The sequence below is a fragment of the Hippopotamus amphibius genome, chromosome 12 (assembly GCF_030028045.1).
Source record: "Hippopotamus amphibius kiboko isolate mHipAmp2 chromosome 12, mHipAmp2.hap2, whole genome shotgun sequence".
Lineage (NCBI taxonomy): Eukaryota > Metazoa > Chordata > Mammalia > Artiodactyla > Hippopotamidae > Hippopotamus > Hippopotamus amphibius.
This window is the reverse complement of record NC_080197.1, coordinates 22,403,913-22,431,643: the sequence shown is the minus strand read 5'-3', so window position 1 is coordinate 22,431,643 and position 27,731 is coordinate 22,403,913. Positions and strand designations below refer to the sequence as shown.

General features: G+C 47.2%; 1 protein-coding gene across 3 annotated transcripts in view; it reads right to left on the bottom strand.

Annotated features, from left to right (window-relative positions):
• Positions 1–4,369: 4,369 nt before the first annotated feature.
• TTI1 (TELO2 interacting protein 1) overlaps positions 4,370–27,731 on the bottom strand; it is a 45,980-nt gene continuing 22,618 nt past the window's right edge. The window contains exons 3-8 of one of the 3 annotated variants that reach the window (XM_057703239.1): positions 25,848–26,057; positions 22,815–22,963; positions 19,744–19,884; positions 17,585–17,789; positions 17,205–17,292; positions 4,370–5,112 (exon numbers count right to left, since the gene is read on the bottom strand). In XM_057703239.1, coding sequence (XP_057559222.1) covers positions 4,929–5,112; positions 17,205–17,292; positions 17,585–17,789; positions 19,744–19,884; positions 22,815–22,963; positions 25,848–26,057 — 977 coding nt within the window. In that variant the 3' untranslated portion in view covers positions 4,370–4,928. Of the gene's footprint in view, positions 7,354–9,927; positions 11,057–17,204; positions 17,293–17,584; positions 17,790–19,743; positions 19,885–22,814; positions 22,964–25,847; positions 26,058–27,731 lie in introns of those variants that run through there. The other 2 variants (XM_057703240.1, XM_057703241.1) reach the window with 2 other exon arrangements.

The window sequence follows — 27,731 nt, the reverse complement described above, 5'->3', positions numbered from 1 at the left end:
TCATCACCAGGCTCTCTCCCTTCCAATTTTTTCCTGTATGCTGCTGTGAGATGAATATTCCTAAAACGCTGCTTTAAGTGCATTACTCACCCATTCAAGAACCGTCCAAGGTCTCCTCCCTGGATCTCTTAAGACTGAGATGCCCAAGTTGACAGTCAAGGCCCTTTGTACACATGGCCTTGGCGACCACAACCTCCTCACACACACCCTCCCCAGACCGCCAAGCCACCCTTTGTCACCCGCCACAAATATGGGGTGGTGAATGCCTGTCATTTTGGCCCCTCTCTAGCCTGCATCTCTTTTTCCTGGTAACCAAATGCAATGCTTCATTTTGGGGGAAACCAGTCCACCCCAGTTCCCTCTCTTTATGGTTCGGGTGAACTGACCTGACATCTGCTTCCAGCCATGTCTATGACAATGCAGATCGGGGCTTCGCAAACCAAGGTCCCAGGGCAAAAAAAAAAAAAAAAAAAAAAAAGGCTATTTTGAAATGCGCCTAAGCTAAGAATAATTTTTACATTTGCAAAAGATTGTTAAAAAAAAATCAAAGAAGAACATGCCATAGAGAGCCCATCCCGCGAAGCCTGAAATATTCTCCATCTGGTCCTTTACAGAGAAAGTTTGTGGACACCTGCTTGGATGAACAAGGCTTGGCTTGGGGCGGGGTGACCAAGGGGCTGAGCCTAGGAGAGCAAGTCCTAGGACTCGAGCTGGAGCTGTCAGAAGGAGGTGCACACTCTCCTAGGTTTGTTCAGTGGAAAGAACATAAGTCTGGAACTACTGGTGGCCATCTTTGACACTTCACAGAGAGAAGCTGCTAGAGAAGCCAGGCAACACTGGGGGAAGCAGCACCACAAGACAGAGACTGGCTGTGGGATCTGGAGCCAGCTGGGAGCCCAGACATTTCTTTCAGCTCAAGCCAGTCTGAGTTGGGTCTCTTGTCAGTTGCAAGGGAAGGAGGTATGATGAGTACAGATATTGATAGGTATGCCTGATGCCTTGGGCATGTTATTACCTTGTCTGGAACGCCTTTTATCCTCTCTGTCTGCCAAAAGTCCACTTGTCTTACCAGCATCTTACCCCCTCCTCTGCTGTGGTCCCCTGTAGTTCCTGGGTAGTTCATTCTGAGACATCACCATCTACTTCCTCAGCTATAACTGTTTTGGAGGAGTAGATATTGCAGTTAACAAACCTACGAGCAATGGGGTGGGGAGAGGGGGAAGGAAAGCATGTTGTTGAGCCCCGGGCACTAGGCTAAACACCATAAACACTACAGCACTTATTCCTCCTGAAGCAGCCACCAAGAGGCAGAGGCAGCGACTCCATTTTAGAGATGGGAAAATAAAGTGACCCACCGAGGTCACGCAGTTACTAAGAGGCAGAGTCAGAAATCAACCCCAGCTCTGATGAACTCTACATCCCTGTTCTCTCCACAGTATGGTGCCCCCCGAGGGCCACATCAGGCTCTTCTCAGGATCCCTGTCATCCAGCTCTACACTTCCCTGAATCCTCCAGGAACCCCCACTGCCTGCAGATCAGACCTCAGACATCTCAACCCGAAATGCAAGGCCTTTCAGTATCTGCCTGTTAATCCCTCCCCTATCCCCGACTCCAGCCACACAGATCCTCAGAGAACTCAGGGTGCACCCTGAAGGAGAGGAGAAACCCCCACGACACTAGCAAGTTTCAACAGCGGGAAACGATCACTTTGCGAAGCCTACGTTAACAAGGACTAGATTGAGTCAGCTGGACAGGTTCAAAATTAAAGTTGCCTGAATATAATAATAACTGGAGAGGCACCCTAATTAGTTTTTTTTTTTTTTTTTTTTAATCAAGTGCAACAATCTGCCTGCAGGAATCCGAAAGCAGCTCGAGATGTGTTAACTCTTTGAGGATATTTGGAACATTACGGCAAATCCTCCCACGCAGACCATCTCCTTGGAGGGCTTCCCCAGAGCGCGAGTTTTGTTATGGCACAGGGGGTGTGTGTGTGTGTGTGCGCGTGTGCATGTCCCCCCCACTTCTCGGCACGCCATCGCAGCCCGCCACACCCCGGGGAAGGAAGGCAGGCTGCTTTAATCTCCCTGGAGCCAGGTCACGCTCGACAAGTCACGCCACCTCTCTGACCTGTTTTCTCATTTGTCAGGACCTAGAGATTAAATTAGTCTATCACTTTGTGTCCCCAGTGGAATTAGGAACAATGCTCTCTGAATCCTTCTACAATCCCCTCAATTAGAGGGCACTTCCTCCCTTTCCCAAAGGAAATCATTCCAGAATTTTAAAACTGGAAGAGAGTTAGGTGATTATCTCTCTCTTTCAGGGCTTCTTCACTTGGAGGCCCTGTGGGGTCATAGGTGAAGTCTCTGAAATTGTACACAGAATGTTGTGAGGTCAGCTAAGCAGACCCAGGGGTAGGTGGAGATGGTGGGCTGAAGCTGGAGAGGCAGGCTTGGAGGATGCGGTGCCCTTCGGGAAGTGACAGGGGAGAAGGAATGTTTTGGGGGAGTGGGTCCTCAGATTTCACCTCATTCCTGGAGGAGCCCAGAATCCCCAAAGCTTAAGAGCTCTCTCTTGAGCACAAGGAGATCAGCTTGATGCTTTGTGAAGACCTAAAGAGGTGGGATAGGGAGGTTGGGAGGGAGGCTCAAGAGGGGTATGGGGATATATGTATACATGTGGCTGATTCACTTTGTTGTACAGCAGAAACTGACACAATACTGTAAAGCAATTATACGCCAATAAAGATTTTAAAAAAAAAGAGCTCTCTCTCTGGCCCATTCCCTCCACTTTACAGGTGGGAGAACTGAGGCCCAAAGGATGGCGGTGGCGGGGGGGGAGGGGTGTGGGGGAGGGGGTGGCTGACGACTCACTGACAGAATCAGACCAGAAGCCAGCTGGACATCCCATGGCCCCTGCAGGGAAGACCCTAAACAGAAAGGAGTGGGGCCTCCCTGGAACTGGCTGGGGGCCCTTGCTCCAGTAGGTCCCCACACCAACCATCTTTTGTTTGTTTTTGTTTCTTTTTAGAGCTTGGGGATTATCTGTGTCCCTGGAGGAGTTATCTAGATAGTGCCTTACCATGCGTCTGGTGAGGAAGCAGTCATCATTCCTGCATGTGCATCAGGATGGGTGCACGTGGCGGGGTGTGGGGGTGGGGGGTGGGGCTGCAAAGCTGAATTTACACAACGTGTGGGTTTTAAGTCTCCCAGCTAGAAAAATCAAGTGCCTTTTCTACACAAGCTCCCTCAAGGTTGCCGCGTGGCTGATGAAGGGACGCAAGGCTCTAGCTACAAGCAAGCTGGCGGGGCGGGGCTGCAGCAGTGCTGCTCTGCAACCCCTAATGGATGAGTGGGTCCAGGCAAGGCCCACTCGTGGCTGCCAACTTCACGAGAAGAGATCGGACATGAGGGACCTCCTGATGGAAGTAAATAATACCACCCAGGGAGGAGTGCTGCCGAAAACCAAAACCAAAAACATCACACCTGATCAAGCCTTTTGTTCTGCCTCCTCATTTATAGAAAATACAGGTGACAGGAGGAGGCTGTAAAACGACCCCCACAGGGATGTAATCAGTAAATCCAGACTGTGGGAAATGCTGTAGAATAAATGACCTTGTTTCCTCAACAAAAAACTTGCCAGGAAAAGAAAAGAGAGGTGGAGGGAGAATCTATAAATTAACAGATTTATTAAGGGACATATTGATAATGGCAATGCACATACCTTATCTGCATCCTGATTCAAACACACTGGGAAAATTCAAACACTGAATACAATATTAAAGGACCACTGCTAAATTTTTTAGGTGTGATAATGCTATTTTGGTTGCACATTAAAAAAAAAAAGTTTGGATCTGACATCTGGAATTTGCTTCAAAACAAGGCAGGGGCTGGGTGGGCGTGAAGCCCTGGAAAAGGGGTAGGATGAGGCAGGGCTGGCCACGTGCTGGTAGCCGGTACAGCTGCGTGATGGGCGCATGGGGCTTCAGTATACCATTATTCATAACAGAAAGTTAAAAGATACTTAAAAGGTATCCAAAAAACTGTCATGAGTGTTTGCCTTTAGAGAGGGAAACCAGATGTCTGGGGAATGAGGATGGGGAGATGGACTTCTCATTGTTTTGTACTGCTTGGATTTTATACCATGACTTTGTATTACCCATTCATGAACATAAACTCAATTATTATTATTTTTTTTTTGGCCTCACCTCTTGGCATATGGGATCTTAGTTCCCCGACCAGGGATCGAACCTGGGCCCTCAGCAGCGAAAGCTCAGTCTTAACCACTGGACCACCAGGGAATTCCCCATAAACTCATTTTTAAAAAAAATCACCCAATTTAAATAACAAACTTCAAAGTGAGTTCTTGATTGTACTTTTCATCCAAGAAGTGTCTTTATTTCATTTTCTTCCAAAGAACAGGTTAGGTTCTTATCTCCTTATTTGAGGAGGGGGAGGTGTGTGAGTTCATGTTGCAGGCCAGTGATCTGAAAACTCTCGATGTGTGATACATCCGCGTGGTGCTCAGGTGCTCCGAGGACACACACGATGGGTAGCACAGGCCTCCGCGCCACGTGTCCTCGAGCTCTCGGCTGTGGGTGGGTGCGTGGGTTGGCTTGCGAGGCAGCTGGGGCTGCAGAGATGGTAAGCTAAGGAGTTAAGCCCTTAGAGCTACCAGACAATGTCACTTGAAAACACCAGGTATGAAATATAAATAAGTCAGCTGCTTTCCTTCAATCCAGTTTCTAAGCAGTTGTGTGATCGATCAATTTATAAATCGATCGGCTGTCTAATCCACCTCGGCAGTCTTCTCTGCTGCCTCCACCACCCCCCGCTCTCGGCCCGGGTGGGGTCGGCCCCACGTCCCGTCCTTGGCAGGGGAGGAAGGGGACCTCCTCCGGAGCCTGCCCGCCTGGTGGGGTAGGGGCAGGGTCACTGCAGCTCCTGGAGCAGGTGGAGCACGTTGGCCGCATAGGGGTTCTGCTGCCTGGTGGCCCCCCGCAGCTGCACTGGGTGGAGGCTGGGGTGCGGAGGTGTGAACTCCTCTGGGCAGTAAAGTTCGTTCAGGAGGAACCAGGTGGAGTCTGGGTCTACCTTCACCAAGTGGAGGAAAACGCTGTAGAGAGATGGAAAAGGAGTGTGGGGGGCACGAGGCAGGGCTGCTGGTGCCCCACCCCAGAGGCTGCTCACTGGACTATTCGAGAAAAAACTGATAATCACATCACTTCACACAGTAGAACAAAACCCACTTTAGTTCCTCAGACAGGGCCATTAGGATGGTCCCAAAGCCTAACAGAAAGAGAGGTAAAGTGTTTCATAACCGTTGACATAGCAAGAAGGAAAGAAATTAGTCTGAGCAGAACAATCTTGACATCAAACAAGCTCTTGGCAAAGAAACTGGTTAAATGCTGGGCCATAAAGCAGTTTTCAGAAGGAAGAAAATGGATAGGGCCCACCCCCCATTACAGGGTCCACTCTGCGCACAGGACCAGCCCCGGGGCAGGGACTCCCCCTCCTGCTTGGGCAAACCCTCAACTCCTGTCTCAGGTCCTGATCTCTGACCCTCCAGCATGCTGCTGAACTTAGTAGTTGGTCCCTTTCTGGCTCCTGAGAGCCACGGATTCTCAGTGGTCTGAACGCGCCCGTATAGGGATCAGATCCAGTTCTTCTCCCGTTGGCAGGACCGGCTGAGCCTTTAGCAGAGCCAGAGCACTGGTGCCCTACACACAACTCGAACACAGCTGAAGGGCCGGGACCACCCAGCACCAGACCCCCAGCATGGGTGAGGTTCTTCGTCTTGCTCTGAACTGTAGGGTCACAGCCCTTGCCTTTTATCGGCTCACATCCCATTTCTGAACGGTGCCCAGGACCACTGCACTGGGCAACCCTAGTGCAAGCTTCCTACGCCTGGCTGACTCAGCGATCCAGTCTGGCTTTTCAGTCTCAGAAAGGACGAGACCCTCTCCTAGCTGCGTGGCTCTCTCTTAGCCATCCTGCCCATCTCAGATCCCGCATCACCTGCACAGAGAGGTCCGCCTTCCCGACCATTTCACCTAGGCGGCTGCCCCTGTTTTCCTCTCTCAGGACACCCTCCCCAGCATTCATCAACTGCCTGTTTATCGACCATTTCCCTTCCTCACAGCACAACACCCGAGGGCAGGGACCACGTCTGTTTGGTTCACTGCTGTATCTCAGGCACCGGGCATGGCACCTGGTAAGCACTCGACCAGCACTTGATCGAACAGGCTTCATGTTTAATAAGGGACTTATTACGCTGCACACTAATGACTTCAGATGGCATCCCGCTTCAAAATAGTTATATTCTGTAAAATGATCTAAAGGAGAGGGCAGCTGCTCACTACCAAGGAAGGACCAGGGCGCGTTACCAACAGGAGTCGCGTTTACCGCAGACGTCACTAGCTGTATGGCTTGCCTCGGTCTTGGTTCCCTCATTTCTAAAAATGCAGGATGTACTTCATCCAGGGTTTAAATGAGAAAACACAGACCCAGCCCTACACAGGGCCTGCCACAAGGATCCCTGTCTACCAACTGACAGCGCGCAGAACCTCTTTGATGGGTCACCTTTTGTTCTTCTTTTTTAAAAAATCTGAGTAGTTTCTTTTCTTTTTTAAATTTATTTATTTTATTGGCTGCGTTGGGTCTTTGTTGCTGTGCAAGAGCTTTCTTTTAGTTGCGGTGAGCGGGGGCTGCTCTTCATTGTGGTGCGCAGGCTTCTTATTGCTGTGGCTTCTCTTGTTGTGGAGCACGGGCTCTAGACGCCTTGGGCTTCAGTAGTTGCAGCACCTGGGCTCAACAGTTGTGGCTCACGGGCTCTAAAGCTCAGGCTCAATAGTTGTGGCGCACAGGCTTAGTTGCTCCTCGGCATGTGGGATCTTCCTGGAGCAGGGATCGAACCCGTGTTCCCTGCATTGGCAGGCGGATTCTCAACCACTGCGCCACCTAGGAAGCCCATCACCTTTTGCTCTTGATGACCATTCCTGGGAGCCTCTCCCGTACTGCTGGGCATCAGATAGGAACTTAAATGCTCACTAAAGGGAGCTAAATTCTGGTTTTTAATTCGTTCATCTGAAAAGCCTGTGCCCTCGGGGGATTTGGGTTTTACTTCGACGAAGCCAGTTTTGCTTTCTTCCTTCGGTTTAACAGACATATGCTAAGGAGGCAAGGGAGAAAGGTGGAGGGGGCACTTTGAAACATTTTCTGGCCTGTTTTTTGCCTGAACAATGTAAGTTTTCTTTACTTAGGATAATCTTGAGTTTACCTCAGTGGTGGTTGCTGGAGAAGTGATTAGAATATTCTAATTCATCGTTTCCACTTCACCACAGAAAGGAGATGGGGCCTGCGTGGGAGACAATTTTTGTTTAAAAACAAAAATATCTTTGATAATTAGAGTGGCAAGAGAAATTATGAAAAAACTGCACCAAAAATGGGAAGCGGATTTCTATTTACACGTGACACAGTTGACAGCTTTCCCCGGTGCCAAAGACTGTTAGAATGCAAATGGTTTCATTTTATTTTTTTTTTTCCCCTTCAAGAACTGGAACAATTCCTCAAGCTACAGCATGGGCGCACTCTCAGCTTCAAGGAGTATTTTGATCTGGGCAACACCCAGTAAAGTGGAGCCGCGGCCCAGTTCAGTCACAGCTCTGCTCTGACTTACACGGCAGCGTGGAAATATTGCAGTGTTCATTTTTGGTGTCTTTTTTAACTTGCCAAATGCGGGTGTTGTATTCATTGGCAGGAAAGGAAAAGGAAGGAAGCAGCTCTCTTTGCCCTTCGAGATCCCTAAATAAAATGCTAACAGAGAGGCAAAGGAAGAATCATGTGCAAAGTTCATCTTCTTTTAGTAAGCCAGAGCCAAACTCTTGGAAGAATTATTTTGGGTCTCATTTCTGAGCTCTTAAAGAGGTAGAAGCCCCAGGATGGCAGGCAGCAACGCAAGTTTCTTCTCCCACCTCTGCGGCTGGGAGCAAATTATTTTGCCTCTGTGAACATGCTTCCTCTTTCTCCAAAGGAAAATAATCACACCTGCCCCACCCTCCTCACAGGTTTGTTCTGAGGCTCCAAGGAGATGAGGTTGCAGGAAAACACTTTGAAGTGTATAATGAAAACACTGTTCCTTCCAGAAAGTGTGTGTGTGTGTCTAAGGAATAATTATCACTACCAACCCTGGCGGCACTGCCACACCATGGAAAATTCTCAGATGCTCTGAAAAGGGCAGAACATTTGTCTTTTGTTTCAGTCATAATTTCCTTCATACTGACTTGGTAGGGGGTCCCAATTCTCAGCCACTGGGGTTGTAATTTTGCCCATTATTTTCAGGAAGAAATGAATGTAATAGTCTTTGCCCTCTGCATGCTTGAGGCTGGCAGCAAATGCCGTGCCACGCAACCAGGTGGCTCGCAGGCATAGCTGTGCTCTTGCTTGGCAAAAGGCACGTGACCTGCTGAACTCTAAACACCGACCAATTATGAACCTGGACCCATGTTCACTTTGAGGCCCTGGGAGCTAAGCCCAAGACCCAGGAGGTGCTGTCTGAGCACTCAGTGGCCCAGCTTTGCTCCAAACTCCAGTGTCGCTCTGTCTCAGGGCCAGGTCCTGCCCTTCCTGAGCTGGGGAGAGGGGCTCCCAGACAGTGAAGGGCAGAAAGCTGAAGATCTTGAAAGTGTCCTTTTGCATAATCGAGAGACAAAAGACAAAGAGGAGACCTCTGCTTTGAAGTGATTGGCGTAACTGCCTGGAAAATGTTCCCAATACATCTTGAGCCATGGCTGAGATGGCTGTTGAACATGCCAAATGGCCAACTCCATCTTTTTTCAAACCCAAAGAGAAACACTCTAAAAAAAATATGTACACCATTTAACTCCTGAACAAAAATTTCTTTCTCCTTCCCCCAGGCCCGAATCAGTGGCTCCAGGGAGCACAGTTATCAAGAGATTATCTGGTCCCCAGAGTTCCGGGCGGCACTCGGCTGTGCCTCCTGCCTCCGAGTGTCCTGAGGCGAGTGATTATCTCTCAATAACCTGTAGGGCCGTGTAGCTTAAATGATAACTTGACTTTAAAAAATTTAGAACTCGCTGTTAGGCAGTTTCTAAGCAACCTCTGTTTCCATGGCAAAGAAGCCTGGTGTTTATACTGATTTTTCACTTAAAATGGGGTTTTATTGAATTTCACTTCATGCAGGCAGCCATTTCCCTGCACTTCGGCCCCATCTACAATTGACGGGTATCAGTAAGTACCTAATAAACTCCAGACACCAAACCAACAGAAGCGATTCATTTCTTTATGATCAATATCAGGTGCTCTGAGTGACAAAGCTGGGAGTGAGGTCGCCTGCAGAGCTGGGAAGTGTGCTGCTCGAATCTGGTTGGCTGGGTCTGGTCCCATCTCGGTGTGGTTCATCTAATGTTTACTGGCACCTGGTCCAGCCCAGGCACTGTGTCAGGTGCGTGGGACACAAAGATGGATGGACAAAGGCGCTGGCCTCAGGGTTCCCTGTCTGGCGGCGAGGACAGACTGACCACAGAAGCCCACGATACAACGTGAAGAGGGGCAGGCTCAAGTCACAGGTGGGCCGGAGCTGGGGAAGGACTCCTGAGGTGGGGACCTGGCAAGTCACTTCTCTGTACATCAGTGAGATTGGTTCTAAGCCCCTCCCAGCTCCAACACTGCTCCGCAGTTCTCGAGCATGGGGGCTGGATCATGGGCCCTTCCTCCCCAAACGTGGCAGAAGCAAAAAGACACCCCTCTGTAGAAGACGCAAATATTACAGAGTGTATCCTCACCTTCTTAGGCTAGATAACATCTGCTCAAGGGGAGCTCTAGAAAACCGTCAGCCAATCGAGGCCCAGCAAAGCTAAATAAACTGTAACTGAAATTCAGAGCTCCCAGCTCTCCAGGGTGACAGGCTATTCTTTCTCTGTCAATTACTTGCTTGAGGGATCTGCTACTCCTTGTCTCTCTCTGGATTTATAAAATGCTCTCATGAGCTGTCTGCGTAAACGCCAGTGGTAAAGAACTTGGGGCTTTGTGATGTTTATTTATTTATTTATCTGGGGCGTCTAAAGAAGTTATTCAGGGTGTCTCCTTAGGGACACGATACAGGCTGTCTCTACGTGGGCACAACTAAATGCAATCGGAGGATAAACTCACTTGCTGGAAAGCAGGCACATCCGCAAAGTTACTTTGGCTTCCCTTTTGTTCCCTTTCTGGCAGAACAGCCTCCACACTCTTCTTTTCTCTGACCATCTCTTCTCCCATGACGCCGTACATGCTGATGCTATACGTGAGGCTGTGTGTTCCCTTTTAAATAAACAGATGCTCCGGGTGTCGACGTGTCCGAGCCAGCAAGCAATGGGGCAATGCTTCCATACGCGGTAATTTACTCTAATGGGTCTCGGTTCATTGGTTAACCAGTATTTCAAGCCTGTCCTTTCTTGCTATTCAATTTAGCTATCTTCCCCTGCACGGAGGCCGTTTTTTGTTTCTAAATGTTGGAAATGGAGGATTATGACTTGAAGCAACGATTTACTCTCCAAATAAATACTACCAATTACCTTTGCAGCTACACATCCTCGTTCGACTTAACCATATTTACCTGTTCACAGTCATTCATCTATTGATCACCAACCCACACACTCACACAGAGGCCGATATTAAAAATATTTAAATGCAATGGGGACAGGACTTAAAACCACAAACACCAGTGGAAGCTTATGATGCTAATCGAGTCCCTAAAGTACCACAAGACAAAGTGTCATAGATGCAGTGGAATGACTCCATTGCTTTGTGCATATTTAAAAAGATATGGCACTGAGAGGCCCAATCTGTTACCGACAATTCAAAAATAAGCCAGAACTGAGAAGGGTTTAAATCCCATGGGGGCAGAATTTAAAAGCAGCTCTTTCCATCTGGCCAGCTCTCCCCACTCCAGGCTCCACCGCCGGCCTAGATCCCACGATGACAGCGCTGCTAGGTGCAGATCTCAAAGTGGCCCCGGCTGCCTGCACTCTCAGGCCACTTGCCGTGTTTCCTGGTGTTCCCTGAAAGAGTCACACCCTTGCAGATAAAGACATCTTCGTGGCAGCCTATCTGTTTTGCAGCCCCCTCCCCATCACCCTCTGAACTGTTTTCCTGTAACCCACGCTTTGGCACTAAGCCAGCAGCCTCCACTGATGGAGCCGTAAGAAGCAGCTCTAGGAAATGTACTTCTGTGTTCACTGCAAGGACGTTAGGAATAATCAGTCACAATGGTACCTAGTGTTCTTCTGAGATGACCCACGGGGAGATTTTCTCAGGGTTCAGTACCAAGGGAATTCCAGAGCTGCGCTTCCTCTGAAAGCTTTCTTTTCTTATTTCAGTAACGACTGGAAGTTGCACAGCAGATGCGTTTCCCTCTTTGCCTTGCCTGTTAGGAGGCCCAGAGCCACGCTGCAGGCTCATCTCTAGCAGAGGTGAAGAGTTCAAAGCCTGCATTTTATATATTAACCTCAACCCTGCCTTCACCTTGTTTGTCCTCTTATTATTTTTCCCTTAAAAGATGTCTTCACTTCTTATTTGCCTTGTTGCATACATTTAAGTTTGCAAGATGCTCTAGGTCTTTTTTGGAATAAGGAGGAAGTTTAAATAATGATGACAATTACTACTGACTTTTGACCTCTGGGCTGACACTTTGTGCTAAAGACTAATATGTATAACTTCACTGAATCTTTGTAATAATCTAACTAGGTAGAAAAAATAGATATGCTTATCCTAAGTCTTATAGATGAGGAAACTGAGACTTTGAGGAGGAAATTAATTTGCCCAAGGTTATACCACTACTTAGCAGTGATGTAAGGCCAACTCTACCTTGGTCTTCACTTTTGAACTCTCAATACAGTACTTGCCTAATAAGAGACTCTAAAGCATCTTTTAAATAAATACACATATAATAAGACAATTGAGGCCACGTCCCTGGCTACTTTACTTGGTACTGAGATCATCGACATTGACTTCTGCCTCTTAGGTGTTCAGGACAGACCACAAACCCCGCAAAGGGATGAAGTGACTACCCTGTGGTCCGCCAAGGCTTCTGATACCTGAAATCCACTTCATGCAGGCAGCTACCAGGCTCGATCTCCCGTCAAGAGCACCGTGGTTCCTGACCCAGCATGGCACACACGAGCAAACGCATGCATGCCCCACACTCGGCTTTCCCACGGGGTGGTGAAATGGACGACCCTGGCCGATTATCAACCACATGACAACATCGAGGAAGCAGGCGAAGGATTGGTTGCACTTGATTTCAGTAGCACAGAGGTCCCTGCCTTCAGCTCTGAAACCCAGCAATCTACTTTGTTTGTAATCTGCATGGCAGATGTCCCTTATCTTTGACACAGGAAATCATGCCTATACATGCCCAGTGAACAGCTTCAGATCTGAGTGTATTTTTAGAACAACGAGCCTTGAAAAGAAAAGCAGAAATGACCGTCAAAGGAGGGATAATAGGAAAGCTAACTACTTGGGTTTGGATTTGTCCACTATTAATCAAATGTCAAAAGGGAAAATATTAGGAGTGCCCTCATCTCCATGCTGGGCACAGTCCGAGGGGGAAATGGCTTTGCAGCCCAAGCTCAAACAAACTGCCCGTGCCATTTAAGGGGATGAGCTACTAATTTCAAGCTTAGCTGAACCAACGGATCACCTCCGTGGCTCCTGATCTGTTCAAATATAATAGGCCCACGTGTGGGTAACGAGAGGCGCCGGGGCTCCGGCGGGGATGAAATGAATGAGCCTCTGCCAGCCTGAGTTCGTCCAGAGTTTGAAGGCAGCGGCTGGGTTTTTGATGGGCTGGGAGCCTACTGCTAGAAAGAAAGCAGGGAAGTCAGTCAGTAAACGCACCTTCAAACTTTTGGTCCTGGCTTCTCAGGCAAAAGGCAGTAGGGGGAGGTGGAACAATTAACATGAAAAAGATCCTTCTGAAGTGAAAACCCCAGTTCAGATTTCAGTCAAAAGGAAGCAGGCTTCCAACAAGAAATGCCATGCCCAAGCGTAGATGCGTATGTGTAACATACACATAATACATCATATATTTGGCAAATTTATATATCTCCCATCCAGCTGTGCATACACATGTAAATATAACTCCAAAACATAAGCACCACGAGGGCAGAGGCCTCCTCTCTCCTGCTCCCCTCTATTTTCAGTGCCTAGAACAGTGCTGGGCACACAGCAGCTCCTCAGCCAATGAGCAGAACGAATGAATGCAGAGAGGACTCTCTTACATAGTAATGCTATTCATCCACACAATGATTCTGGAGGAAGGTGTTATCACCAAACCCAGTTTATAGAGGAAGGACATGAGGTGCAAGGAAACGAAGTCATCTGCTTAGGGTCACAGAGCCAGTAAGATGTGCACCTAGGTTTGTCCACCTCCAAGACTGATGCCCTTTACCCGTCTATACAACGGCTAGGAGAGGAAGATGGGAGGCCCCTCTCCCTTCCCCACCACACACATCGAGAACCACAGGATCTGGCACCTGCACAACCAGGAGGCGCACTGGCTGCTCACTACCTGCTGGCACCCTGCATCTCCACCTGGGTTCTGGGGTTGACAGGTGGAGGCAGGACTGGGGGGTGGAAACCAAGTGGCCTAAAAGCATTGTTCCTCCATTGTTGGGCACGGACTTTCAACTTTTAAAAAATAGATATTGCCTAGTTTTGTTCCGTTTAGCCCCAGGGTGGAAGACTGACTGACTGATTTATGCAAAAGGCAGGGAGCCTCAGAGGCTGCTCAGAGAGAGGCCCAAGGAGTGTGGCTTTAATGGAGCTGAGTTGAACCATGCTGAGAGCATGTACTGTTTGGAAGGAAAAACACAGAAATTTGGGGAATGTGCTCTCATCTCACATTCCTCTCATGTGCAGGAAGGAAAACCTCCATGGCCAGAAAGGCACAGAACTGTGGAGGCCCACTGCATGCCGGGAGGTATCTCAGAGGCTTCCAGGGCCACTGGAGAATTTATGTCAGCTAAGTTTGCCAAGGCTGAGAGGGGGGCGTGGCTGATATAACCTGTTATCTTGTAATCCAGTGCTTATTCTCAGGGCTCAGCCTTATTTACAGCTCGTGATATGCCGACCCCTCCCCAAATACGGTTTTCTCATTTGTTCTCCACTGAAGTCATTTAACTAGGTGGATTTTGGGGGAGCTGGTATTTTTTCTTGCATAGCCAGTTAACAGTGACACCTGGTGGTAACAAACAGCAAAGTTATACCCTGTTCTTACCCCCTCACCACCCTCCCCATCCCCCAACCCTGGCCCCTAACCAAGTTGCAAGATTTATGTCCCTCCTTACAAGGCACATTCGCTAGATAAAAGCATTAAACTGGAATGGCATCTCCGTTCTTAGCATTTACAGCCTCGGTTATATCAACCACCCCCTGATCAATTTCCATTTCTAGAGTTTACAGCCTGGATGTAAAAGCCTGCCACAAAGGCTATATTTAATATGACAAATTAAAAAAGCAAACACAGGCTTGGCCATTCTTTGGAGCCAGGAGAAGCAAACAGGAGGGAGGAAAAAGCCAACCATCATGCACACAAAGAGGAACTTTCAAGGAGGGGCCGAGTTTGCCTTCATTCAAACACGAGGGAGGCTGCCTTGCAGAGGTTCCAACCCCCACCCGCCAGACCTACAGACACAGTTGCTCATCCACCTCTTTGAGAATACAGGAGGCCTCAGAGCAGCGACCTGCCCTCACAGGTTTCCTCACCAGGCCTGCCACATCCAAAGCAAGCAGTCATCCTCCCAGGGTCGGAAAATCACTACCTTTGAGGGAATCAGGGCATCTCTGGATGGCTCTGGCTTTTATTAGTTCTTTTGAATAAGAGCTGAAGCTTAAGTATTTGTAACCCTCTGGCTTGGGCCCCAGCAAAGAACACACAGCCTTCTCTTCTCCCCTGCCTAAGGGGGTGCGGGTGTCACTGATGGCTGTGTGGAAGCAGGGGGTGGGGAGAAGGTTTCTGCAGGGGATCAGGTAAGAGATGAGGGTGACCTGGCCTGGCCTGGCAGCTTGCAGATGAAGAGAAGCGGACAGTTTTAAGAGAGATTTCCCAAGTTAGGTAGACAGGCTTCACTTCTGGAATGGATGCAGGGTGTGAAGGAAAGAGAAGAATGAAGGACAAACAACTGGATGGATGTGTGGCCATTTGCTGAGCTGGGGACTCTGTCTCACGCAGGGGACCTCATTCATTAGTCCCTGGAGGTCTGACTGTTTTCATACTAATCGGCCCACCCATCTCCCTCTCTTCGCTCTGTAATGAGACTCACAAAGAGACCAGGTTTCCTATTGTCTCAGGCTTCTTCTCCCATTTAGAGAGCTTGTTAATTTCTGAATCAAGATGCCAAATCACCTCCAGATCAAGGACAACACAGATATTTCTTCCCCTGATTTCAAAATAAGTTTGCAGATGATGTATACGTGAAGCAATCAACCTTGCACTTCCTCCCTGCCTGCCCATCAGAGGGAGGTCATCTGACTCAACCCCAAGTGGAAAGCAGTGGAGCAAACAAAGGCACAGCAGCCAGCCCGTCTGGCTGCAATCTCCTCCTCTGGAGACACCTGGAGCTCCAACTCGAGTCAGCAAGGTCTGATTAGGGTTTAACTGCTTTCAGTGGCAAAAAAAAGAAAATCAGAAATGAAAAGATAATGAATTGTGAATATTAGCTTGTTTGACGGGTCTCAACTTGAAGGATGGGTACGGGGCAGGTGTAGGAAAAGTACAATGGGACAGGGAATGAGAAAAGCAGATCTTTGGAACCCTTGGTTGTAACAGGCACCCAGAAGAATTTGCTTCAAGATGGATTCATCGTGCTTGTGAGTCGTACTTTAAATCGTAGCACAGTTAGCTTCAGGGACACTGCCTGGGGGAGGACTATTTTCATCCTAAGTTGGTTCTTTAAGGCATAAGAATGTCTGGGGACAAGAATCTGGCTGGGATGCACCCCTGTGCTTGAGAAACCATGACTGATTTTGGGCCTAGGGGATGTGACAGGAAAGGGACAGAAAGAAAAAAGGGAACTGGGGAAATCAAGAGCAGAAAACTGCACAGGATAATATATCAATTCAAAGAGCTATTTCCATCACTCCCAGAGAGTGCAAGGTTTATAAGGGAGCAAGTCGGCTTTCCTCATTTCACAGTCAGAGCAGCCTTTTAGCCCTTCAGGGAGCGAGATGACGCCTACCCCACCAAGGAAGATCAGGGACACGTCTGCAGAGCTGATGAAGTGGGAGGGACTGTTTCTTTGCCTGGGGAGGTGGAGCTGCAGGGCCCAGAGCAGCAGGCAGTGCCAGGCCAGACGGGCCGGCTTTCGCCCCAGCTGCAGACGTCCAGGGATGGCAGTTCCAGGACGCAGGCTGCTCCCGGCTAGAAGGAGAACTGGGGAAAAGGGGGTCAGGGTGCATTTTGGGTCTCAAGTCTGGGGAATGCTCCTGTGCTCAGAGTTTTAGCTTTTGATAAATATCCTTCAGGAATCAGTCATAGCTTCTTCCATTAGAGGTGGTATAGCTATTCCCTAATAAGCAAAACTCCTGAAAATTAGAATCACATAATTTCAAAGTTGGAAAGGCCCTTTAAATCATTACTCCAGTGGTCTGGAACGTTTCTTGGTTCACAGACTCCTATTATAATCGGATGAATGATGTGGACTCTGTCTAGAAAAACACCCGGCCATGTCTGCTTGCACACACACAATTCTGCATACAATTTGTGAGGGTTCATGGCACCTGACGCCCACTAAGACACTCTGTGGAGCCAAGGTTTGCTAGATCAATAACCCAATGCTTTCGCTTTGTGGATGAGGAAGCTAAGAGAGAGATGCCAGGGTCACCTGGTCACCAGAAGAGCAGGGCCTAGAAGCCGATCACCCTCTGACCAGGAGAGTGCTTTGTCCCCTCCAGGGCATCGTCTTTTTGCTTTTGGCCCCTTTGGAGTTGTTGCTGATGCTGCAGCAGAGGGAAAGGTTACTTTCAAAGAGAAACGCGTCTAGTAAAAATACCACCTCTAGATGTTGGCATAGTTAAAGAAATCATCTTAACCTGGCAAGAAGAGAGAGAAGAGAAAAGAACAGAGCTGCCTCAACTCTGCTCGCCATTAGCAAATCATCTATAATTTAGGACAAACGTAAAGAGATGCGGGTGATCAAGCAGACGTACCTCCTGGCAGCCTCTTGTAATTTCACGGGCTGTTTGGCACTGAGGTAAATCAAGCAGGCATCAGCCACTTTATTCAGGTCACCCTCACCTGCAGAGAGGAAAAACAAAACAAGCGTTGGCCCTCAGTCTTCATTGGGGATGAGCAGTAACCAACTGCTGTCTGATGAAACTGGGAAAGCTAGGCAAGATGCTGTGGGCTCTGTACTCCTTCCCCAAGTCAAAAAACACAGCAAAGTAAATGGATAAATGAGGCCGGAGTGAGACGGAAGGATGTGCACGGGAAGGGAGATGAGAGGAGCACGGTTAAGTGAAGCGGGCAAGGGTGGGGGTGAGACAGAGAGCACAGTGTGTGTGTCCACGCGAGACTGGCTGATACCTACCTAGGTCCAGTCTCTCACAGAGGGGGCCCAGGCCCTGCAAGACCGCTAGCTGCAACTTGAAGGCCAGCGTGTGGCAGTAAACTGGGCCAGCCCTGGCACTGATGGGAGCCTGGCCGACTAAAGAGCCAGTCAGCTTTGGCAGGACGTCTTTGCAGAACCGGCTCCTTAGAAAATCGCCACACTTGCCTCCCAGGGTACGCAAAACCTGCGGAAACAGCCCCCAACCCAGTGACTGAACATTGCCAAGGCAGAGAGAGTGCTAAAAGAATGTTTGCTAATTCAGTTTCATCTAGGTCTCTGCTTGAAAAAACACAGAATTATTGCTGTTAATTCCTTGCCTGTGGTTTGTGATTCTGACAGTTATGAATTCGGAGGTCTCTGCTCCCGAGGCATGGCTGCTTCTATCCATAAATACAGATTACACGGAGAATAACTCAAAGGAATCTTGGGTTGGATGAATAATATGATTAATACCTGGATTTTCCGCCCTTTTTTGTTAAAAAAAAAAAAAGAGCTTAAAGCGGTTCACACAGACCATCTCTTGAATCTTCCTAACATCTCTTGAGGAAACTCTAGCTAGCTGAGCAAACATAAACAGGCCCAGCAGCTGAAGCCCAGCTCAGCGGCTGCCACGTGCAGGCACTGGGAGGGCAGTGGCTGGCTGAGGTCCTTGGCTGGGTCAGGGCAGGGTCCCCAGTGGGCAGAGCCGAGTCAGAGTTCCTTCTTTGCCATGGCACAATCTCTTATGTACATCACCCTCACTCCATCTTTCACAACACGCAGTCTCTGCATGTCTCGTTTTAAACTTTCTCTAGCAGAACATATTGAAACGTTTTGCCCCGCTGCACAAGACTGAGTATACAGGATAATAAGAATTTCTTTAAAAATTGGTAAGCAAGGCATATCCAGCACAGAGAGCATTTGCCGACTTTGTTAGAGAATAAGGCACTTATTTCAGGGCCCTCAGCTGGACTGCACAAGGCCTTACGGACCTCAAGGGTCACTGATGGGTCTGGGAGTGGACAAGCAGCCTCAGTTACAGTGCACGTATCTTTTTATTTTTTCATTTTTTTATACTTTCTGTCATTTCAGATAACCTATTAATTTTCATAAAGGAAAACAGCACATCTGAGTAAGATTTAGCAAGACCTCCTTCCTTCTCCTCTCTCCCAGCCTCCCGCCTTCCCTCTCCCCCCATGCCCTCAACACATGCACGTGTGTCTATGTGTGTGTCATTTTATGTATTTTGCTTTGGAAAAAAATATTAACAATTTTATGTGTTTTAAATGTAAGCTTGCATTTTGGTCCAGTATAAGCTGAAGAATCTTACAGAAACAAAAGACTTTTGCCAAGTATGTTGCATTCCTGGCTTCATTTTATATCCCTACACATCTTTTTTCTTTGCCTTATCTTGCTCACCCACTTCTAATTTATGTCCGCTTGCTATGGTAAATGTACCTCTGTAACTTGCCTTAAGTGCTTTTTAGAACAAGGAAGGATATAAATAAATAAACCAAAATATGTGTGCTAATATAAGCCAAACTAAGTCAAGGAGAATAATACCTTACATACACAGAGGGCTTTTAACTTTTCAAAGCTTTTCACCAAATAGTCCCATTTTATCCTTGACAACAACAACTATTAGAAAAGTGGGAGAGATGGTCCTGAGCTTTGTCCAGAGTTGCTCGGCTGGACAGAGGATGCCCATTGCTAGAACCTTGGCCTCTTCACCTTGACTCTTACGCCTGGGTGTGAACTCGCAGATTCAGGTTCTATCACTTACTGTGTGATCTTGAGAAAATTCCTTAACTTCTCTGGGCTTGTTTCCTCCTCTGTCAAAAATGGGGATACTAGTATCTTCCTTGCAAGGTGTGGTAAGGAGATGAGCTCATGAGTGGAGAAGCACCAAGCATGCTGCCTAGTGCAGCGGAGGTGCTCAGTGAATACCGGTGGCCCCGTTCATCTACTCTGCTTCAAATTCAAAAGGAAACTAACTTTTATTTTTTCCTTTGTGCTTTTCTTATTTTTCTATACTTCTTTCAAGGTATAGTAGGTCACAATCAGATAAAAAGAGAACCAATCTCAGAAGACACTGCTGAGTTCTGTGCTCACTCCCCTCCATCCCCATGACGGACGGTGGTGGGGCATCAGTGCGGTACCTTGAAGGCTCTGAGCACCGCCAGGGGATCATCGTTGGTGAGTCGGTGCACGAGCGAGGGCCAGGCCTGATGAGCCAGGGGAAGGAGCTGGTTCTTGTGGGACTGCAGAACAACCACACACAGATCCAGCACATCCAAGACCTGTGAGAAAAGAGGACAGGATTTCAGCAGAGTAAAGGCCTGAAACCAAATACCTGGGATCAAGTCACCATTTTAAAAGAACAAAACTTAGAAACTCATGAATCGAGTAAATATTTACGAGTCCTGACTACATGCCAGGCACTGGCTAGGTCCTGGGTGGGGGGCACGCAGGGACAAAATATATATGTTTCCTTGCCTTCACGGGGGGCTTATGGTCAACGGGGGAGGACCTTAGATAAGACCCAAATAACGGAATGAATGATTACCAATGTGACAGGTGCTAGAAAGGGAAGTCAAGGGGGAAGTACAAAGCAACTAAAGAGAGTGATCTACACCACACAACTGTTAGGAGGGCTTCTCCTAAAGGGTGGATAGGAGCTGGTCGCATAAAGTGTGGAAGAGTATTCCTAGCACTGGAAACATTAACGAGGAAGACCCAGAGGAGGGAGAGCTTGCAGTGCTTAGGAGGCTAAAGCAGGGCAGAGGAGGGGTAAGATGGGGCGAGACCACAAAGGCATCACATTAAGACTTTTACATTTTATGCTAAATGCAGCGGGGAGCCATGGAGATGTCCCGGAACGTGCTATGATACAGTTCATGTTTTTAAAAGGTCACTCTGGCTGCTGAGTGGAGAAGGGACTTGGAGTGGGAGCGAGAAGAAGTGAGGAGGCCCTTGAGGGTGCCATGGCGCACGTCCACACGGGAGGGGGTGAGTTACTTGGCCACGTGGTGGTGGCAGAGGCAGAGAAGTGAAGGGCTGGAGATTTGTTTTGGAAATGAAATGGCTTAAACTGCTGAAGGACTGCTCTTAGGGAGACGAAGAGAGATATCAGAAAGAGCTGCTTGGGTTCAGGCTTAGCAACTGAGCAGACGCAGGTGCAGCGAAATGAGACAGGAACAAAGGAGGAGGAGGAAACCGGGAAGGTGGGTGAGATCAAGTTCTGTTACTGCTAAACAGAGAGGTCAAGTAGGCAGCTGGGATACAGGTCACTCTCAGAAGAAAGGTCTGGGGTAGCCTTGACGTAAATTGGGTTTTTTACCTTCCCTGAGAACATGTTTCCTTATCTCTCATGTCTCAAAGCTCACTGAAGACAGACGGCCTGCTCGTTGTCACAGGCAGTGGTCACCATGATGACCAGCGCAGGCTTCCCTCCCGCACAGACAGCCCGGCCTTCCCAGAGCAGGGGAGGGTACACGTCTGGGTCAGAAAGACAGAGTGAGGTCTGCAGTAAACCCTTATTGGATGCCTACTATGTGCTGGTCCCATGGAGACTGGAACAGAAACAAAGAACAAAACAGGCCCTGCCCTTAAGGGTTGAATAGTCAGGCAGGGGAAAAAGAGAAACCTCAGGAGAGTACAGTATGGTGGAAATGGCTTTGGTATCGCTGACTGGCTTTGGATTTGAGTTCTGTCCTTACTGGGCAAGTTATCATACTTCAGTGACTCAAAGATGCACGTTTTCCCCCTCTGCCTGGAACGTTCTTTCCCCTCCCTTTGCCCCGCAGGGCTGGCTTCTTCTTAGCCTTAGACAATCTGGTCTAAATCAGAATGTAAGCTCCCTCTTACTCAACAGGGTTTGGTAGAGTAGATTCCCAAAACGTGTTTACTACATGGGTGAATTTTCCATCACAGAACCTGCTTATCACCTTTACAGCATTTCCTCCATGTATGTGAATCTGCACATCACCCCTTCCCCTCAAGAGAGGGGATGTTCTATGAAGACAGGGATCATGTCTGCTTCGTTTCCTTCTATGTGCCCCTGCCTGACCTGCAGCAGTCCTCAATAAGCATTTAGTGAATGAGCGAGTAAGTGAATGGGTGTATATGCCACGCCTGATGCTGTTTTAAATTTATAGTCAACAACCCAGTGAGGTCGGTGCCATCATCTTCACTTTACAGATGGAGAAGACGGTGCTCAAAACGGTGAACTGACTTACTGCAGGTGACGTGGCTAATGAGGGACGGAGCCAGGATTCGAACTCGGGTATGCAGCGCTGACCCCAATGCTGGTGCTCTCAGTAGCTACAGTGTATGTATGGCTGCTGCAAAGCCTCCAGAAGAGGAAAGACACTTTGCTAATGTATCAGCCAGACACCACCAACAAAAGTCTCCTGAAAAGTGCCCCCTGAATGGAACAACAGACAATGCTAAGAAGTATCTCTGGGAAGACTAAACAAACTCCCCAAAACCCAGACGCTGAGGTTTGAGGTAATCTGTGGGTCAGGGTTTCCCAGCCCACCACCCCTGACCAGGGCAAAGCGCTCTCCTCACTATCAGTAATTCACGGAGGCGGCTGAGTTTCTCTCCTGCTTGGGGGTAGGGAGGAGTGGGTCAGGCTGTGCTTTCCTTTGGGTGTAAGATCTGCCCCCAGGTGATTCTGAAAGCTGCGTCCCCATGCCCACCCCGCCCCACTGTCCTGTCATCGGAGCCGCTACTGTATAGTTTAAGTCCTTGCTGATGGGGAGGCTGCTTGGGGAACTGCCAGCAAACGAGGCTGTAAGATTAAGAAAAGTGCTGGTGCTTGGCTAGGATGAAAATGGAAACAGAAACAGAGATAAGGGCTAGTGTCAGGCCTGGACGAATGACCACTCTCAAATATTAAAACCCGTGTTCCACATTAAGTCAGCTCAGAAAATGATATCCTTTCCAAAGCACATGACTTTTTCCCCCTTGGAGATGCAATGACTCTCCAAAACTTTGTGGTTTTTAATTCTACTGAGGGGACTCAGCTCCCTTTCGGCACCTGGGCTGATACAGAAAGACGTAAGACTGGTGTCCCACAGATAAATTCCTTCTGATGCTTTCTCCTGGCCACCGCACATGCACTGGGAGATAAGGGCGGCTCCTTGCTCATCTGTGTAGTCACTGCCAGCAGACCAAACCTCAGTCCCGCTGCTCTGTGAGTGCAGGGAAAGGGCCGCACACTGACCTTCAAGCGGATTTTCAGATTTTTGTCTGACATCAAGTGGATGCAGCGCTCCATCACGTCTGTGGCTATTTGGACCTGCACTGGCAGTGGTGGCTCCATGTTGGGACCGGTGTCATTCTCATCCACTTCGGGAGGGTCTGACTGCTCCTCTGGAAAAAGAGCATGGCTGGGGGCAGTGTTTTATGAGAGATGCCCCACCTCAACTTAATCTCCCAACCTCAGATCAGGAGTAAGACTCAGGAGGGAAAATGTCTAGGAACTGATCCCAAGGGAACTATGTAAAATTTGGGTGAAGCTATGGGTCAAGGTATTCACCAAAGCATTACCTGTAACAGCTAAAAACTCAGGGAAAACTCTTCATGTCCACTCAAGGGGGAGTGCTTATAAAAACCACGGCATAGCCATACGATGAATGGCATGTTATAAGCACCCCAAAATTTGTGTCTACCAAGGGCTTCAATGACAAGGGAAAATGCTTATGAAATAACATTGTGTTAAAAAGAGAAAAGCAAGATACGAAACTGCATACACAGTGTGAGCACTATTATATAAAGTTTTATATAGAGGCAGGAGGAAGCACAAAATATTAACAGAGATAGGGTCATGAGATAATGGATGATCTTTATTTTTTCCCTATACTTTTAGTCTTTTCTAAGTTGCCATTAATAAATATTTAAAATAAAAACATAAGAGGGCAAGGTTCTAATTTGAAGCCCCAGGGCTGACCGTTCCCTGGCTGGCCTCTTGCCCTTTTCTCTCTTTCCTTTCCTTTTGGTTCTTCCTTTGACTAAAGGAGGTAACTGTCTGTCTTCTCTACTAGCCTGTAAGCTCTTCTGAGGGCCAAGATGAAGCGTTATGCATCTTTGCATAAGAATAACACCAGGGCAGCTTGGTATCATACATAGGGATGGGGTTTGGTCAGAGGACCAAAGTCTTGCCTCCACATCCTATTAGCAACTCCTCTCATACCATGTTACCTCATCTGAAAAAAAGGGATAAAGCATGTATACCCCATTTGCTTGTTGAGAGAGTTAAATGAGATGTCACCAGCTATTATCATTTTTTCATTCCCTGGAGTGCTGCACTGAGATAGGTGAAAGTTTGTAAATTAAAACGACAAAAAGACCTGAGAGTTACATGAAACCCAGACCAAAATTCCTCCCTTGAAATTTTTCCTCTATCTGCTTATAGCCTCCAGCCTCCCCACACCCTCAATACCGGCTGTGCTCATTTCTCCCATTTCAGCTTCCTCTGCTGGAAAAACAGAATCTTACAGTAGAGTCCACTCCTGTCTCTAACAGATGCTGAAAAAATAAATGAAAATGCGCTTGTAGAATGCTTGCATTTCTTGGAGAAAGGGACCTCAGATACACAAGTTGCTCTTGTGGTTAAAACAAAAAACCTATATTGAACCAACATCAATCCAAACATTCCTTATAATGCCAAATGTGTGGTGTGTACTTGATGGATGATGAGTATAAGAATGATAAGGCTGTGCTTTTCTTTCTAGAGCAGGATGTGTTGTTTGAAATTCACCGACTGCGAAATGTTATCTGAGGGATAAGGATTTTTGTTATTGGAAGAAAGATTTGATTCATCCAGTCTGCTCCTAGGGAACATCAACTAGAACCAGAAGATCCTAATCATGAAAGAATGGATTCAGTGACAATGCTAGAGTATCAAACAAGAGCGGCAAATCTGGATTACAAGGGATCAAGATGCCTCTTCTTCACAGTTTCTAGGCTTGGGCGAGGGGCGCAGTTTATGAGAAGGACTGGGTTGGCTCAAAAAACAAAACTGAGAAGAAAACGCCTGATAGATTTCAGATCAGAAAACTCTGTTCTTGAGAATAACCACTCAGCTCTGCATAAATCATTATTTGGGCCCTGTGATGCTTCCCTGCTATTTAGAAGGAATTTGTTGTAGTTAGTTGCATTGAACTACTATTTCCTGTTTTCCTGGAAGTATTGGCTTCAGTTCACCAGCGTCTTGGAGTAGAGATAGCCTAAAAAAAAAAAAAGAAGAAAAAAAAAAAGAAAGAAATCTGCTCGATTCCAACCTAACAAACTAATTTGGGACTCAGTTCGATTTAAGATAGTTCTGAGACCACCAAGCTCATTATGACTTGGCATTTTATATTTGCAGAGGAGATTCTAATAATTTATTAATCCTTCCGTGACCTGAAGCTCCAGATTGAGCTTGTGAATAAAACAACAGGCCAGAGCTTCAACTAGCCTGAACTCCCTTCTCCTTTATCATATAAATTGGTAAGGAAAACACTGGAATCTCCTCCTACCAATAAATAAAATAAATGGACAAAGCATATGGAAAGATAATGGGCATAAAAAAATTGTTGGGCAAGACGCATACAGAAAGATGTTTAACCTTTCTGGTAATCAAAGAAATGCAAAGGAAAATAACAAGAACCGTTTTAATTTAGCAAGAAGTAAAACTGGTAATAGCCATTGTTGGCAAGATTGTGGGGAAACCAGTATTCGTCCTGCACTGCTGAAGGGAAGGTGTAAACTGATACAACCTTTCTGGAAGGCAATTTGGCAAGCATAAAATAATGTTCATATCCTTGACCTAGAAATCCCACTTCTGGGATTTATAAAGAAATATGCAAAATGAAGGAAAAGGTCACGTGCATAGGAACATCCACTGCAGCACTGTTTATTAGAGTGAAAAGCTAGAAGCAACCTAAATTTCCCACAGGGGAATGGATACTTACTAGCAGCTATTAAAACATTAATTATGAAAACTCCATAGCAACATGAAGAGTTCCTTATTATATAACTAAATGCAAAAAGGGTATAATGCATTTACACTGTGGCTGCAACCAAATAAAAACAGGTTTGCAATAGAAAAGGATGGAAAAAGACTACACACAAAGTGAGAATGCCTACGTTAGTGTGGTGGGGTTATGAGTGACCTTTCTTATTTCCAAACTTTCTATAATGATGTTCGATTGTTTTTACAATAATCTGCTTCAAAAAGTAAAAAACAGCTGAAGCCAAAATAAATAACAGTTACCTCCTTCATTATCAAAATCTGAGACATTTCCATCGGCCACATCCTTTTCCTTGAGGTAGTTCAGCACGAACTGTTCAATGTCTTCGGCTGTTGCGGTATTCTCAAGTCCTTCCTCAAGACTTGCTGGTCTTTGGCTCAAATGACTTCCCTCTTCCCCTACACTTTGCTCTTGGAGTTGCCCGAGATGACCTGCGTCTGGGAACCACTGGGCTGTAAATAAAGTGTTATAATGATCACCTTGGTCACTGACAACAGGCATTAGTACTTTCTAAGTAGAATAAGCTCTTGGCCATGGCCTGCATGGCCCCCACAGGATCCAGTCCCTACCTGTCCCTCCAACCTCCTCTTCTAATCACTCCCAGCTGCCTGTTCACTGACCATCTTCCGGTTCCTCCAATGCGCCAGGTATCCTCCTGTCTTAGAACTTTTGCACGTGCTGTTCTCACTGTCTGGGATACTTTCAACCCCTATGTCACATCTGGTTAATTCCTACTCACTTTTCATGTTTCAATACAAATATACCTTGCCAAGTTAAGCCATCCTTTGATGCCACCCCCCAACCCCCCCCCGCAATCTAACTTATATGCCCTTATATGCTATCTTATACAGCACCGTGTTCTTTTCTTTCATTTCAACTCATCACTTCTAATTACTATATTTACTTTGTATGTATTGTTTAGTGTCTGACTCTCCCATTAGACACTGTGCTCCATTGATCGCCACTGGAAAGCCAATACGCCCAGCATGGAGTAGGTGCTCAGAATATATGCTGAGTGAATAAATATGCTAGACTGGAGAACAGCTACAAGTGACAAAATTCTGAGTGCAGCATACACTGCTCATTGGCAGAAGAGGGGTTCTGCAGAGCCTTCAGAACTAAGTCTCACATAGGTATTTGATATAAAATGCTCAGAAGGCGGGCATTTCCTCTCCAAAGCTTTTCCTTCTTCAGTGATGCTCCAATATTTCTAAATAAGCCTTAAACATTACTGAACCAGTGGTTTTCAAACTGTGCCTTGAGCCCTCGAGCTCTGCAGAAATGTCTCAGGGTCCTAACAGGGAGGGCACACAGAGACAGCAGGTTAAAGGGTAGGAACAGTGTTTCCATGCCTTCTTTAACCAGCACTGCTCTAATTTTAACTCTTTGTGTCTATTGGGGTCTCCCACGGCTTCATTGCAAAAAAGGCCCTTACTACTTAAAGGATGAAACAACAAGAAAGCCCTGTAGCCTGAATTTTCGTCCTCCTCTTGCAGACAGCAGGGGAAAAGTTTCTGACGACCTCTGGCACCCACTAATCTCTTTCCTAGCAAGGAGCATCTGCACAGAGCCAGAGCAATAACAGATGGGCTATGCCAGGGCCAGGCCAACGGGAGCAGCAGAGAACAAATGCTGGACATGAGAGCCTTCCGTCCAGTATCTGGAGGTTCCTACATGAAGGGATCAATTATGCCATTTCTTCAATGCCCAGACCTAAATCTGTCCTTACTGCACTCTGAGGGATTGCCTTCACCAAGGGTTAAAGCCAGGACCCAGCATTTACACTGTTAAAAGTAGACACGCTACAGATTATTTTCTAGATTTAAGGCTAGTGCCAGACATTAAAAAGTCTTTGCTCACAAATGGCTTTTAAACATGAAAAGCAGCTCAACCCCACTCTTAATGCAAATTAAACTCTAATAAGGTGCAATTTTTCTCCTACTGGATTAGCAAAGATCAAAAAGCTAGGTAATATATAGTGTGGGTGAGGGGGTGGCAAAATTGGCACTCTCTTACATTGCAGATGGGAGTTTAAATTGGTGCAATGTCTTTACAGAGCAATTTGAAACTCTGTATCGCTCCATCAAAGACTTAAATGTAATACCCTCTAAACTAGCAATTGTCTT